The following is a 17,023-nucleotide window of genomic DNA, read 5'->3' as shown; positions in this document are numbered from 1 at the left end:
CGCAAATCTGTATGTTCTATATGTACATTATTTATTCATAATGAATTGAAAAATAGTATTCAAATCATGAACTGGATATTTCTATATATTCATTGCAAGTACTATAATGTCATTAAATGATATTTCGTATGAGAAATGTGAGTGAACTACCTTGAAGACGTCAACTGGCGTGTCCGCAAATATTCAAATTCAGTAGTGTTGGGCAACACAAAGGGAGCTGCTAGTAGATGTGATTGCGCTGTCTCTGGGGCGTCAACTGTTGTGTCTAGGAATATAGTAGTTAGGCAACACAAGAGATGCTGCCTAAAAATATTACTGCGTTATCTCAGAGAAGTTGACTATTGCATCCAAGATTATCCAAGTTTAGTAGTTGGGCAAGACATAGGATACTACGGTTACATATCAGGGCGCTGCCTGGAGGACGTTGACTTACATATCCAAGAGTACCTGACTGTAGTATCTGGTAAACACAATGGGCACAGCAGGTACATATTAAAATGCTGTTTGGGGTACATTGACGAACGTATCCGATAGTATCTGACTTTAGTAGCTAGGCATCACAGGGGGCGTCGTTGGTAGATATCAGTGCGCTGCCACGGAAACATTAAGTGGGCTATCGGAGCATAGTAGTTGCGTAACCCAGAGGCATGCCTCTCACTGCGAGTAGATATAAGTGCGCTACTTTTGGTACGTCGACTGGTGTATTCAGAAATAATCAAGTTTAGTAACTAGGCAACACCGGGAAGCTACTAGTAAGTATGGGCATGCCCTTTCAGGGATATCGACTGGCCTGTCCAGAAGGAACCGAGTTTAGTCAGCGTTGGCCACGATGATCCAAAGTTTGATGCCAAACGCTACCTTCAGGCCGTATGTTGGTAAAGCCCAGTAGAGCTTAGTGTCACTTTATATGCAAAATCTTAGTTCATGGTTTGATCGATAGTAACACTGAGCTCTACTGGAATTTTGTTGTTAAGCATCACAGGGGGCGCTGCAAGTCAATATGCGTACGCTTTCTTGGAGACGTTAACTGGTGTGTCCAGGAGTATTAAAATTTAGTAACTGGGTAATACAGGAAGCACTTTAGCTACATGTACACATATTTCAGTTAGTCAAGGGACAACGCAAACGTTCTTAAGTATGGTGCCGCCCTGATTTACTGAAATATATGTGTGTGAGTGTTTACGCGCATGCGTATGTGTGTGGATGTATACTAAAACGGAAATTTCTGACACACGGACACAGTAGTTCTGCTTCTTTAAGTGTGGGTCCTAAATATGGTGAAACTAATTATACAAAACTTACGCTTTTGCGTCACTGTCCCTCAAACCATTATTATATATGTACGCTACCTTGGGGATGTGAACCGGTGTGTCCAGGAGCATCCAAATTTAGTAACTGGGTAATATTAGGGGCACCGCAGGTAGATATCAATGCAGTACCTTGACTGCGTTGACTAGTATATTCAGAAAAAACTAAGATTAGTTATTGAGTATCATAGGAGACGCTGTGGGTAGATATACATACGCTGCCTCAGAAACGTTAACTGAGTTGTATTTTTTGCATTTTAAAACATTTAAAAATAAAATCTTTTTTTTTAATTTTTACAACTTCTAAAATTTCAGAAAATTATTTATTTTACAGTTGAAAGACGCTTTGAACAAAGAAAAATACAACTCAGATTTCCAACCTAGAACAACGTTTGAAATTACTTATTCTACTTTTACACAAAAAATAGCTTTATTTCATACATATAGTAACACCTATCAAAATTAAATCAAATTTATGATTGGCATACAAAAAAAAGGAAAAGTCTAACTTTTCCTGTGTTGTTGTTGTTGTTGATGCTGTGCTAATGTGTCAAGTGTATGCACTTCCCAGCATTTTGTGCAACGATCCCAGGTATTCGATCCATCCTGTTACGGTCACCAGTTGGCAGGCAATACATTAGCGGGCTGATTGCTGCCCAACAGAACCATCAGAAGGTTGAGCCTAGGTCAATGCCAACGATCACGGCTTTCTAACGCTGTCAGCAGGGACGCTCACTGGCCTAAGCATCTACGCTCTACTACTCCTCCGTGACTGAGTGAGTCCAACCCAAAAGTAACTGTACGTACCTACCAACAAATAGCATTTTTTAAGTTAAGGGTAGTGGCCTTCGTTTAACAAACGTAGGTCTACTCGTATCATGATTTCATGTTACGATCTCATTGAGCAACCGTGCCTAAGATGCACACATACACATAGACACACAGCTACACTTGGAAGAAATTGCTGCATTTGTCTCTAATATTATGAATACACTACTTTTATTAAAAATATTACTCGCGAGCAAACGTCCACATAACTTCTAAATTGTCCTTATTACAACCCTCTCATACATGTAATTGAACCACACCTACAATAACACGCCCCACACATGTACTCACTCATACAGGTGTGTGTGTGTGTGTGAGAGAGAGAGAGAGAGAGAGAGAGTTAGTGTGTATAAATATAATAGTAAGGCTCTACCTCTTTGTGCGCTTCATACGCTAACTCGAACAATAATTTTTTATTTTATGCTTTTTTTATTTAATGAAAAATACATTTACATGGAAAATGTATTTGTAGAATATAAGATCCTTCTTGTTTGGATTACGTGCAATAATATGAAACTGCTTACATGTATCTCCCATTTTTATAACTTTTTTAGATCCTGATATTCCTTCCGTGATAGTATAAGGAAAATTCTTCGATCCTATTATCCTCCAACATTTAATTATATACTTGGTGTATAGAATTTCCTCTCTCTTGACTAAATTCTGATAGGATTTAGCAGACAGTGTTTTAATAAATTGACTGTAGAGAGTTGTGAGGGACTTATATGATGACAACAATACGTAGAAATGTTTTGTGTATACATTATGGCAGAACAGTTTGACACATTCTAAAATAAAAAAAATTTTTCATAAGTAGCTTACAATCTTAAGTTTAAAGAGCTTTAACAGAAGTAACTCATATGCTAAAAAATGTTTTTCCAGCTTTAGTTCACTGTTTTTCACCAGTTTTTTCATGTGATAAAACATCTGTTTAATCGCATAGATATATATTTTCTCAAGCTTAAAGTTCAAGTTGCGAAATGTAAAAAAAAATCTTTCTTTCTTTCTTTCTTCTGACTGTAAATGTAAGCATAATATCTTTATCATCACTATATTATCGTATCGCAATATTACCACTGTTAAAAAGAAATTAATAAACCATTGAATGGTTTGTTCTTTATTAAGATTTAATTGGCATTAGGAAAAATTTTTTTTTAAAGTATATATTCTTACACACATACACACAAATTTATATGTGTATGTATATATATATGGGGCATTCCACGTCAACTGAAACAGTCAAAAAATAGTTTAGGCCAAAATCTATGGTAATTGATAGTCCTTTGTTAGAAATCATTACTCGAATTTTTCCAGAATTTTTTACCGACACCGAAGCCGTCAGTGATGGTCACAAATTTGAAATATTTTCTTGGACCCAATTCTTTCCAATTATTTTGCTAAGAAAAAAAAAGTTTTTTTTTAAATAAGGGCCACGTTTTGTAGACTTTTTGGCGTAGAATCCTTAAGAAATATTTTCAAAAAGATTTGAGGTTATATAACCCTCATTTTTTAAGTTTTTAAGCTTGAATAATTTTTTTCGCAAAGTATGACACGATTTTTTTCTAATTTTTTTAACTTTATAACAAATTCTACTTCCGTGATTTTTTGCGTAGTGGGCTTGGAACGGGAACAGGCACTAGGTGGCACTGAACATTGTGGTCACCAAATTTGACGCTTTTTCGCTTAGGTTTAAAGTTTTGCAATCAAATTTCATGACAACAATGAACTGGCGGCCATATCGAATTCACCATGTTGATTTCAGATAACCTAACACTAATGTCGATATCAGAAATCTACAAAGTTAATTGCATAAATGAAAAGATATTGTAATTATTCTTACGGATTGATTAATGGACGAAATATGAAATCTGACGTGAATTCGTACAATTAAACTTTCATGAATTTTTTGCTCTGAATACATGCATTTAATCACAAAAGTATAAGAAACGATTTTCACTTAAAATTAAACGAGAAATACGATACAATTTTTTTTAGAATTGTTTTTGAATATTTTCAAAAATCGTCCATTATCTTGGAGCAGCCATTTTGAATTTCGAAAGTTTAACTAAACACTTATCATCGGCAGCCTCCATGAATACTAATAAGTTTTTTATCTGATTACAAAACTTTGAAACCCAAGCGAAAAAGCGTCAAATTTGGTGACCACAATGTTCAGTGCCACCTAGTGCCTGTTCCCGTTCCAAGCCCACTACGCAAAAAATCACGGAAGTAGAATTTGTTATAAAGTTAAAAAAATTAGAAAAAAATCGTGTCATACTTTGCGAAAAAAATTATTTAAGCTTAAAAACTTAAAAAATAAGGGTTACATAACCTCAAATCTTTTCGAAAGTATTTTTTAACGATCAACGTCAAAAAGTCTACACAACCTGGCCCTTATTTTTTTATCTTTTTTTTTTCTTAGCAAAATAATTGGAAAGAGTTGGGTCCAAGAAAATATTTCAAATTTGTGACCGTCACTGATGGCTTTGGTGTCAGTGAAAAATTCTGAAAAAATTAGAGTAATGATTTCTCACAAAGGACTATCGATTCCCATAGATTTTGGCCTAAACTATTTTTGACCGTTTCACTTGACGTGGAACGCCGCATATATTATATCAGTGGGGCTCTTCCCTCCTGTGTGCCAACTTCCCAATAATAGATAAAAGTTTTTCACATAGGCTTCGAGGTAAGAGGCAAAAAGTCGTCAGTAAAAAAAAATTTTTTTAAATTAAAAAACATTTATTGTCAAAGTAACCATTATAATTAATATATAATAACTATATAAAGAATTTAATAAATACCTCTTCGATACGTTAATTATAGTTGTCACAGAAGCTTTAGTTGGTCTGTGTAGATCATAAAATGGTTCATAATGAACGTAAATTAAATTCGGTTATTTAACTCATCATACTATACAATCAACTTATAAGAAACATTTTACGTAGACAATGGCAGTGCATTAATACACAAGACAAATTGTGGTGGGGTCGTTGGTGGTATATAAATACATACTACACAAAATGATACTGTGCATAAAGGTTCTGCAATCATTGTTGTTATGAGTATATGTTCATTAATTGCATGTGGTTTCAAAAGATATTTTTATATTTTACGAATAAAAAAATATACAGAATATATTACATGGATAAAAAAAGTAGAGAGTACAGAGTACAGCCATGGAACGATACGCTGATAGGCTGGCCAGTAAGAGGGTACCCTCTTTCATCAAATTATCGAATCTTTGGATTATTTCATACCACTACCTTCTCTGATAAAATTTCTAACGTCGCACTCACATCTGCCGCATACGCTGACACACTTATTTTTACAATCAATTGCGTATACAATAGTTATTTAAGTTAAGTCTACAACAAAATTGGAAAACTAGTTTCATTTACTAATGTTTGTTTAATTTTATGTATCATAAAATGTATAATTATCATTGAGTCAATAAAATGTGTAAGAGCCATAATAATAATGTACAAATATTTAATAATTAAACATGAAAAACTGAAGATATATGAAAACGGTAAACATTGACTCTGCAGGACTTACAAACTTAGTATTTGTTCAATTTGGATTATATTTTAAAAAGGATGTGAATGACTTATGGTAACTAAAGTAAGAAGTGCAAAACTTTGTTTTTAATGTAAAAAAATTCATGCTCTATAATACTGCTTTATCTTTAATGAGATAGTATTGTATTCCAGTGAATGTTACTTAACATTGACTTCTTTACAAATAAAAAAATTGTGAAAGAAAAAGACCCATTGATAATGTCATAGTTATTCCATAAAATCTTATGCCAATCAACAAAAAATTTAAATCGGTTAGAAGTCTAAGAAGTTGTTAAAAAATCAAAATAACAATTATTTATTTAAAAAATGTGCAGTTAAACATAAAAGTTAAATAATCATTTGTTATTCTGAAAAGTATTAGTTGCTAACAAAAAGGTTTATAAAGCTTTAATAAAATTATTCAATTTAATGAATAATTTAGTTACGATATATATGTTTATAGTTCAACCGATTAAATTAACGAGCGTTACATAAGCATTAACATTAAAAGTAATTTATGAACAACAAAATAATAAAAAGTAAGTTATTTTTTATTATTATTGGGATTTCACTATTATTGGGATCGCTTGTAGTAGACTGAGTAGGGTACTTAGCTCACGTGCTGGTGATTGCTGGTTTGATTCGTTAAGAGAGTTTTTTTAATTTTTTTTTTAGAAAAATGAGGTAAAGAATAAAAGAAATAAGAGTTAATTAAATCAAAAATTTGCTTTTTTGAAATATGTGCTAGAGCAACCTGAAGTGGTTTGACGTAGTGATACTCTAGGAGTGCCTGGACACCTACTCCTATTACTATCGCGTCCGCCATTTTCATTCAGACAGCCCCGAGTCCATGGAACAAGATTTAAACCTGCTTTTTTAATTAATGTTTATAGAATCAAAATCTTTATTAACATATTAAAATATATAATTAATTTACGAGTTAGGATGATTAGCACGAAAATTTGTAAAGTAACAAGGATTTCAGTTGTGTACACTAGTGGAATAAAAAATAAAGTAGGTTAAAATCGTGTACCGTGCACTCGGGACTGTTTGACTGAAAATGGCAGTCGGGGTAGTAGTGGGGTAGGTGTCCAGATTACTCCTAGAGGATTAATAGTTTAACGTGGTAATCTTGTAAGTATGGTACAGCAGGGTGAGTAGGGCAAACTATAGTGGGACTGGGCAAGGAGAAAGTAACATATAAAATTAACATTTGTTACATTTTTTCTCAAGATCACGAATCAGAAATCGTTGGCTTACTCAGTAACGCAGAACGTGCCTATAAAAATATAGCTTAAAAAAAATTGTTTATGTGGATCTGACCAGATTTAGAGAACTACTGCATTTCTTGAAAATACTCTGGAAGAGATGATCAGTGAAGAGGGCTGGGGGAAGATTACGGTTCTACTTTTAGGGAAATATAAAGATTAAACTTTTTATTTCGAATGTATGTGGTAAAACTCACATAGAATAAGAGATCGGGCCTTGACTCCTCTTTTTATCAAGGTGAGCTTCAGTATCCCCACTGCTGGCCATCTGCTTGGTATCATCAGTTTATTCCTCATGAGTCTGTGATCTTTCCGATAATTTACTTTTTTAGTAAGAAAACCTTGTATACGTTCCTTTTAACATAATCTTAAGTTTTGTCCATGGATCAAATTATGCTACAATAAATTCACTTGGACACTGCCGTATTGTACGTGTTTTATGAAAATATAATGAAATAAAGTTTATCTTGTAATAAATAAAATGTATTATTACTTATTCTAACTCTACATTAACTATCAAAAATGTTTTAGTATAATAGTGTCCTTAATTGTATATTTAATGTAGATTAGTTATCGACTTTGTTTTAACTTTTTAATTTTAATTTTTTTGTTATAGTAATACTTTAATTTTTTTTTTCTTAAGTCTTATAGTTCCCATTCAATTTTTGCATTTTTTAATATTGCCGTCAGTAAATTTCTTAGTTAGAGGCGCTGGTATCACTACTTACTAATTATAATTGTAACTGGTATCTATTGATGTATAAAGTAAAGCAAAAATAACAACAATACTTGTATAATCATCCATGCAGGCTGAAAGTTCATTGACATGAGTATAATCAACAAACAGTTATTATGTAGTGGTTCTAGCACCCTATAACTTAAAAATTTACTGCAAGTAGTCTTTTGATTTGACTCATTTGAAGTATAAACGGAGTTACCATTGGATTCAGCAGATTTTTATTTACTAAATAAAACATTGTATTTCTCAGATTTTCGCAAGGGAGCAACCTTAATTTACCTAACTAACCAAGCCTTTCACGAACACAGCCTATATAAAAAGCCACACAATACAAAGGAATATCAAACAGAATTTTCTTATGTAGGGGAGGAACAAAAGTTGGTGTGCGCTCCTGACGTTAACCCTTATTAACATTATTTCAATAGTAATAATTCTGACTTATAAATTATAGGTATTTTAATCATACATATTAGAATTAATTGTACTGATGACTCTTCGGCAACTCGCAGCAAAGCTTTATTACATATTAAATACAAAAAACAGTGAAGCATTTAAGTATACAAATAAATATAATTCACACAACATTCAAACCTTCCGTACAACAATATACTTTATGATTCCAAGAAAATTTTGAGAAAATTTGTCCAAAATAAACAACAAAAGTTCTACAAAATGAAAAAAAAAAAATTTATTCGTTGTACTTCTTCCACTGTTCAATATTATAATTATAAATACAAGTTTTTCACTTTTTCAATAAACAAAATCTTGTTAAAGCTTAAAATTTATTATCGTACGGTGATTATTTGAAATTTGTATTAAAAAAAAACCTATCTATGAAAACTTGTAAAACAAACGAAATGAAAGTACCTCGATGGCATAAGCATATTTACTTGTTACTTGACATAATAAGCTTGGATGAAATAATGTGTGTATATGTTGAATTGTTTGTTGTACTTAGGGAGCGGAATTCGTGCTAGGCGCGATAAATACTCTCGTTCTAGTTAACTAAAATAATAATTATTCATGAAAGAAATACTAAAAATACATTCAGCAACTTGATTCCAAAAAGAAATAAAGATTCGAATTTATAATGCAATGGGCTCATGCTCTGGCCACAAGCACGGCTTGTGGAGCTTGCTTATTGCTGGACGACTGGGCACTAAATAGGCTGAGATGGCAGACTATCTTTCAACGCCTTAGCTGAGGCTGTCAGCTGATGGAATACGAGCGAAGAGAACAGCAATAGTACCACGGTGATCAGGCGCAGTCCTGTTTACTACTTATTGGCTCGCGTGGAAAGGAGAGAGTTTGACGATGCTAGTCAAAATCTTCCCTCGGTACCATCGTCTGCTTGCGCAAGTGGCACGAAGATTGTACGCCAGGTTGAGGCACTACAGGTACTCCCCCTCTAGTGCCTGATGTGAGAAACACCGAGAACGTAACATAACGCTCAGGCTTTTTAGGCTGAGTGCTTGGAGCTGGAGTTGGCTCGTCAACTGGCTGGAAAGGAGCGACTTGTTGGTGATGGTTAATCGGCTGGGCTGCAGTTACGCTTGGTAGAGTGGGCTGTGCTGGTTAGCTTTCTGGGCTTGGCTCTGCTGCCTCTAGATAAGCTGGCTTCAGCTGGTCGATGGAGACGACTTTCTCTTGGCCGTTGACGTCGATGACGAAAGTGAGTTGCTCAGTGCGTTAGATAACGTGATGCGGGCCGATATAAGGAACCTTTTGTGGCTTTCAGATGCTGTTGACCCTTTGAAGATGTGTGAGCAGGACTGGAGATCCTTGAAGACAAATGGTTTGTCAGAGCTGTGTCTGAGTGCAGGAATAGGCCGGATTGCTTTAAAGAGACTCCATAGGCTTTGAATGAAGGCTGTTTTGTCGGCCTACAGGGAGTCTATGACGAAAAATTCTCCTGGGACTCTGAGTGTCGTGCCAAAGAGCGTCTTTTGACGAAAATGAGATTTTAGAGATTAGGAGGGAATAGTGAAAAAAAAGTTTGGACAGTAATGATCATAAAATAGAAAACATATTCATTTGATAAAAGTTAAGCACAGACTTTCAAGGTATTTATTTTTCAATTCTTTCTGTACTTTGGATTTTTTTTATTGTATGGTTTATTAAAGAAAGTGCGTTGAAAAAATATTTAGCTTACACTATTATTTGAAATTGACAGAATGGCTATAACCACCTTAAACACAATTTTTTATTATTACTTATCATAATTGCTATGAACTGTAGGCCAAGCTCTGGAGGGTATCAATGAACATATGTGACTTTAAATCGTATGATATGAGTAGTTTGGATAGCTAAGATGGTAGTGGCTTATGCCACTGGTGAGATATATTTGCAATCTCGGGTTCGATTTCACTTACCATCAGATTTTCTCTTCTTTGATGCAATTTATTATTCTGTTTTCATTTCTTATTAAAACTTTTGTTTTATTTATTTATTAATTTTTTTTTTGAAAATCACTCATATCTTAATAATTATAGTTGATGGATTCAACTATGCAAGGTTTTAAATGTTTGTTTGCTTTTTCTTTTGATTGATGCATGTAAGTTTAGTATTTTATCAAGATTGATATAACAATTCCCTAATTTGTAATTTTAATTAAATCCTCAACAAGATCTTATTTCATACAGTACGAAGTAACTTATTTTCGATTTTCCTTCATTCGATACGGTTGTTAGTTTTTTTTTTTTTTTTTTCGTACAATAACAACTTTATTTTGATGTGATAATTATCATGTTATTCTTAACAGATTTTACTTATCCGATATTGTAGTTTATATGTATGTACATTTAAATGCTTACTGCAGCTAAAAAAAATTAATGTAGTTTGGTTTGTTTTAAGATATCTTCTACGATTGTATGATGACAAAAAACGTTGTACTGCAATAAGTTACTGAAACCTCGGATTTGCACGTCTACATAATTTAATGATTTTAAATGATTTTCTTTACTGCTGAGGGAGCAGTAAAACGTTTAATAGTAGCTACTTGAAGTGTTAGATAACTGTGTGGATTTTTTAAAATTTTTCACTGGAAATTTTTTTCTTGATAACATTTCAACTTATAATACAAGCTATTACGAGCCGATTAAAGTAAGGCCCACTTTTTATTAGTTAATGAGGATGTGATTAAATTTTTTTTTTTAATTCTTACAATTTCTTGATTCTCTAAGTAATATTGTTGGGTCAACGCAAGAAAGAGTCTTTTTAGAGTATAGAAGGCATGAGAGAGCTTTTTTAAATTGAGTAGAAAAAAGGGTCTCTTCAAGTAAAATTGTTTTTTTTCTAATTTTAAGTTGGCAATACATGTGTGTGTATATATGTATATTAATACCTTAATTAATGAAGTATTAGTTATAATAACATGTGGTCAAGTTCTTAAATAGTTAATAAAACATTTGTAATAGAAAAGCTTATTACCAAGTGATATGAGGCATTTACGTTGTACTTTATAAATACAAATTATTTTTTAATTCTTGTCATTATTGGCCAAAAAGCACTCCACGCTACCTTAATTAGTGCTTGTGTTACCTGGTGATTAGAATTTAAATTAATAATTAATGCCTTAGTATTTTATTTATATAAGTATATACATTGACACATTACAATCAGAGGAAAAAAAAACTTAGACAATAAGTAACAAGACTCTTTCTTATTGTAAAAAGGCTCTATTTTCCCCGGATATCTGAAAAGGCTCTTTCTTGCCTTTCACTCTGAAAATACTCTTTCTTGTTCTCACCCAACAAACCATTTTGAAAATTACAACTGCATTTCTGGCATTTCTTACAATAACTGGTTATACAAGCTATTACGGACAGAAACAAGCTTTGGCTTGTTTTTTTTTTAATATAGAAAGTTGTATAACAAGTAAAAAATTTTGATTAATAAGTCATTAAAACCATTTGAAACGTTTTTAAGGTATAAAAGATTTTTCAAACTAGCGTTATATTTTATTATTAAAAAAAATAACGTAAGAACCTTTTAGGATGGTAATAATAAGGCTGTTTTCATGGTGCAGACTGTAATAAAAGTTTGATATCTTTTATCAAATAAATATGTTGTCTATTTTATAATCATTAATGTCGAAACATTTTTTTCTCTATTTCCTCCTAATCTCTAAAATCTCATTTGAGAAGAATACTTAGTGAGGAAGACTCATCGCACTTTGCACTCATCGCTTACTTTCGCTATGCTTTACGCGGCCATAGCCATATAGATGTAGTTGTCATTTCCACTCCTCTCTTCGGAGGCGCACATTCAGTATACCCATTCCACGCGTCTCCAAAGTTTTCGCTTATATGCCCATTTCCACGCGAATCTGTAGACACACACTCGGCATACCCCCTCCTCGTTTCTTAAATAGAAAAAAAAAATACTTGCGCCTGGTTCGGCCACTTGGCCACGACGGGGCCCTCGAAACAGTGGCAAAAAGTGAACTCACGCCGTAGTACTGCAGTAAGCAATGTCTCTACTAATCTCTGTTGAGTAGGTCGTGGATTGGCACCTGAGTCTCTGCAGAGTGTGTCATGCATCGCCTATAATAGTTAACTACGCTTAGGAAACGGCGGAGCTCTGTAGTAGTTGGGGGCTTGGTGTACGTCTTGATAACGTCAATTATTGTAAGTGGTGGCTGGAGGCCTTCTGCAGAAACTTGGTAACCAAGGTATATGACCTTGGTCTGGCCAAAAGAGCCCTTTCCTTTATGGATATGAAGGTAGTTTTCGCGAAGTGTCGTGAAGAGCTGCCTTAAATGGTCCAGGTGTTTTCGTGGTTGCTGGAGACGATGATAATACCATCAATGTATGCTTTGGCAAATAGATTTTTTCGTAACACATAGTCGATGGTCCTCTGCATTGACTGAGCTGCGTTGGGTAGTGCCAAGATTGTTCCTAGGAACCCGAACATACCAAATGGAGTAGTCACTACCATCTTCTTTATATTTTCGTCTGCAATTAGTATTTGGTATAACGCTTTGCGCAGCTCTACCGTAAAGAAAACGTTGCCAACGCTCTCCTGGAGCAGGTCCTCTAGGATGGGCAGAGGATATCGATCTGGCATGGTGAAAGCATTTAAACGAAGATAGTCATCTGTGACGCACCATGAACCATTATTAGGCACCATATGCAGCGAGCTTGCCCAGTGGCTTGCAGCGTTGTTTGTTGAGGGACCTTTTGGTTTGCAGCGAGCTGAAGGATGGCAGCTTCTGGTACAGCGAGTCTATCCAGCACGGGATCTTTATTGACGGTGAAAACACCTATTTTAGTTGTATTAACGATTTCATCTGCAACTTGAAGCATGCCTTCAATGCTATCAGGTTTGAAAATTTTAAGCAAGTTTTGGGCGTGCACTGGAAGAAGAGAGTGCCATTTGACTTGCCAGTTGTTGGTGTGAAAAAAAGAACTTTGCTTGTAGACATGATAGGTCGGACATCGTGTGCCAAAATGGCTCTAGCACGCCTTTGTGTGACGTCATGTCGTAGTTTGCCTCCGTAGAATCTTTGGAAAGGTTAGCAGAGTCAAAGAGGTTATCTTTATTTTCGCTGATTTCTGGGTCAATGCGTGGATGGGTATCTGTGGGCTCGTCCTAGGGGCTGTCGTTGGTGCTAGCGAAAGGGAAAACAGAAAATCCTAGCAGCAGGGCATCCGTGTCGTTGGGAACGGATCCAAGAGCAAAACCACGCTGAGGGTTGTCGTGCTCGCGATTGGAGCATCTAGATGCTGTCACGCGACTTCTTCCTCTGCCACGACCGGGGGACCAGCGCGGGGGCGTGTGTTGCCTTCCTTGGCGGGGAACCTGCCTAATTCTAGACGTGTGCTGCGCTCGGTAGAGAGGCCTCGAGCACGTCCTCACAGGCGCACTTAGCTACGAGCCTTCGTGGTGAAAGTTTTTACGTGTCACAGGCACTTTACGAGCAAATGCACTCGTGGAAAAGAGTCAAAAGTTTGCGCAAATAACACCAGCCAAATTTCCACGTAAGAAGTGTTAGCGTGCTACAAGCACGGTTCGCGGAGCTAGCTTAATGTGGGACGGTTGGGCGCTGAATAGGTTGAGACGGCAGACTAGCTTCCGATGCCTCAGCTGAGGTAGTCTGCTGGTGGAGTGCGAGCGAAGAGGACAGCAACAGGTCCACGGTGATCAGGCTCGGTCCTGCTTGCTGCTTGTTAGCTCACGCGGGTAGGAGAGAGTATGACTATGGTAGTCAAAATATTTCCTCAGCGGCAGCGTCTGTAACTTATTTTTAAGAAACTGATTGTATTGTTATAAATTGTAAATATTATTTGGTAAAATAAGGGCGAAAAATCAGCTTAAAAAAATTGAAAACAGCATTGAAAAAATTTCTGGTGAAAGCAGTGTCACAAATTAACAAAAAAGAAAAAGCATTTCAATAGACATTTGGCTGAACATTTTACACAAAAAATTATCAGTCTTAAAATTGCAAAAAAAAAAACTTAAAAGAAAATAATATTTCACAAGACATTGAAAAATCTATAATCAGTTAATCTTCAAATTCATTCGTTCTAACTATGAAAATTTTTTTATCGTTGTGACAATTTAAAACGGCATAAAAAATTATATACTTCAGTGTGGATATTGTTTTGTATGCAATATTCGTGTACAGTACGCGGAACGAATTAGAACAAATAAATATAATAAATAATTAAGATATCTCCTTTTTTTTAGCTCATACTAGTGTAATATTCTATAAACGTGTAGTATCAACAGTGCCATTTATAAAGGAGTAGATAAAAATGCCAAAAAAGGGTATCAAAACTTTTCTATACAAATTTTAAATAGCATTAGATAATGTTTCCCACTGCATACATTGAGTATGAGAATAGATGCAAAAGAAATATTAGTAAAAAAATTAAGTACAATTGATAATTAATGTAGTGGAACGCAGTTAAAAATTATCAATTAATTCGGAACACTAAATTTTTAATTTTTTCATTTATTAAAATAACAACATATTGTTTTAAGTACTCTAAAATAATTATAACTTTACATAATAAGATAACAATGTATATATACATTAAGTTTATTGCAGTAATTTTTTTCAATTGTTGTTGTGTTCTTGTAGCTACTTATTATAAATCAATAAATTTTGTTTTATTTGATGGACACGAGTTTTGAATATAAATTCTTATAATTTAGGCTCATTTATAAATTTTACAATTGTAGGTGAAAGGTCCTGCAAGTTTTATAAGCCTTGTGCGTGCTCTAGTAGTACTTCTTAGGTAACGTAGAAATTTTTCTTTTTTAGTATCTTATCATAAATATGTTAGTCTTACTTTACACATCTTTTTAATAGCTTTTTAAAAAATCACTCAATTGGTAAGATGGTAGAGAAGAGGCATACATTTTTAGGTGATCAGTTATCCCATGTTTTGCAGGAGAGCAACTAGAGATGCGTGGAGGAGCGTGGAACAGCGTAGAGTGGCTCTTAACTATACAAGTAATCCTTTAAATATTTTTTTATTGCATTTCTTAAAACATCTAGTGAGGTAGAAAGTGAAACTGCGTGCAGTAGCACAGGAAAAAGTAGGGTATACAACTTACTGTCCTGCATAATGTGCGTGCACAATACAGGAGATATAGATTTTACACATTTTTTTTATTACTGTTTCAAAACCACCAAGTAGGGAAGTATGTGGACGAGGCCGTAAGTGAGTGGCTCAAATTTGCTTGGGGACAAGAGGGATAGAGTGCTCTCGATTTTCTTTTACTAACATTAGGTATTGATTGCAATTTATGCTCAACACCTATATTTTTACTAATCCTCCTAATCATTTTAGCGATTTTCTAGGGTAATTACATGATTAAAAATAGCAAAAAGTAATAAATAAAACTATTTATTAATGTTTTCATTAAAAACACTTATTTCTTAATGTATTTAAACAGGAGCTGGGCTTAGATCTGAGTACAATGTATCATTTAGATATGGAATGTGATGACATTGACGATGTGCCAATGGATATGGATGATTCTGACTGGCTAGAATCATTTGTGACTGCTCCCAATGGACCAGCCTCCTTGGTCAGCTCTTCTTCAAAGTCACCACCACCACCACCTCCACCATCATCACCGCTTACCACTACTGCGACGAAGATGAGGTCAACAGAACTGTTGTCTGCAGCCACAATGACAATGACGATGACAGCACCATTTTTAGTAGTCAATAATACTGTAAATCGCTTCTCACCTACCCAGTCAGTAGAAAGTAGTGTTAAGCAAAATAGCAGCACTAATGTCAGCAACATCAATAACGAGTTTGACGATCCGTTGCTGGCCAACAGTCAGGATCCTTTTGACCTCTATGGCATAGTGGACTCAGATTTTAAGATATCGTATGACTTTCCCTCCAGTTGGGATAGTAGCCAAGTCGACTTTGCTACCTAGTCATTTTTTGCAACAGCATCTGGTGCTTATTTCTGCTTTTGACATATCTTTGTACTTACTCCTTACCATATAATACAAAATGTGAATGGGATTAATATGTTTAAATGGATGTCTGAACGTGCGTATGATAGAGAATTAAATTTTATCTTTCACAGAAAGTCAGTGAATACTAAAATTGGTTAACTTTTCTATAAAAATTTATGAATTCTCTGGTAGTACACATTACTATGGTCGTTACTTTAATAGTATTATTGGATATTTTTAAACTACGCTTTATTTCCCAATGGGAAGAAGAAGAAGGAAAAGTTTGATAAAAAATCGAATCTGCTCATGGGCTGGAGCGTTAATTTAAAAATAATATATAGGGCCGAGGCATTCAATCTTTAGGAGTCTTGTCTGCTAAATGATATAAAAAAAAATTTTTTAAATAATAAAAACAATGTTACACGCTATTTAGTTGTTTTTTTGTTACTAACAATGTTCATGTTTGATTCATCAAATAAATTACGATGCAGTTTCAGAAAAGTCGTAAGCCATCAAATCATTCCATTCACCTTATCTTTGAAAACAAAAAATTCCTTACTGTATGTGATGAGGCAAAGATTTAACTTAGAAAATTTTGAGGATGTTAACTTCAGATATACATAATAATAATAATATATTTGAAGCATACCTTTTCTCAAGTTCGTACGGTTGAAAATAGGATATTGTACAACGCCAAACCATAGCTATAGAACGTCTGCAAGTTATAACATGTTACACATGGAAGTTTTACAAATGATATTTTAAAGCTTGCAGTGGTAAAATAATTATTTTTTTAGTTAAATAACATAGAAAGTGGGTGAGGTCATATCATTATACAGATTCAGCAATACTTTTTGCCACCGAACATGAGTAAACATGTAATTTTTGCAAGTG

General features: G+C 34.4%; 1 protein-coding gene across 3 annotated transcripts in view; it reads left to right on the top strand.

Annotated features, from left to right (window-relative positions):
* The window catches only part of LOC106644202 (uncharacterized), a 728,649-nt gene extending 712,019 nt beyond the window's left edge, over positions 1 to 16,630 (top strand). For all 3 annotated transcript variants that reach the window (XM_089593743.1, XM_089593744.1, XM_089593742.1), the window contains exon 12: positions 15,608 to 16,630. In XM_089593743.1, coding sequence (XP_089449869.1) covers positions 15,608 to 16,105 — 498 coding nt within the window. In that variant the 3' untranslated portion in view covers positions 16,106 to 16,630. The remainder of the gene's footprint in view (positions 1 to 15,607) is intronic.
* Positions 16,631 to 17,023: the final 393 nt, after the last annotated feature.

The sequence above is a fragment of the Copidosoma floridanum genome, unplaced genomic scaffold (genome assembly GCF_036245765.1).
Source record: "Copidosoma floridanum isolate Cflo_tuat_1 unplaced genomic scaffold, Cflo_Japanese_pri ptg000020l, whole genome shotgun sequence".
Taxonomy (NCBI): Eukaryota; Metazoa; Arthropoda; class Insecta; order Hymenoptera; family Encyrtidae; genus Copidosoma; species Copidosoma floridanum.
This window is presented reverse-complemented; position numbering and strand designations above follow the sequence as displayed.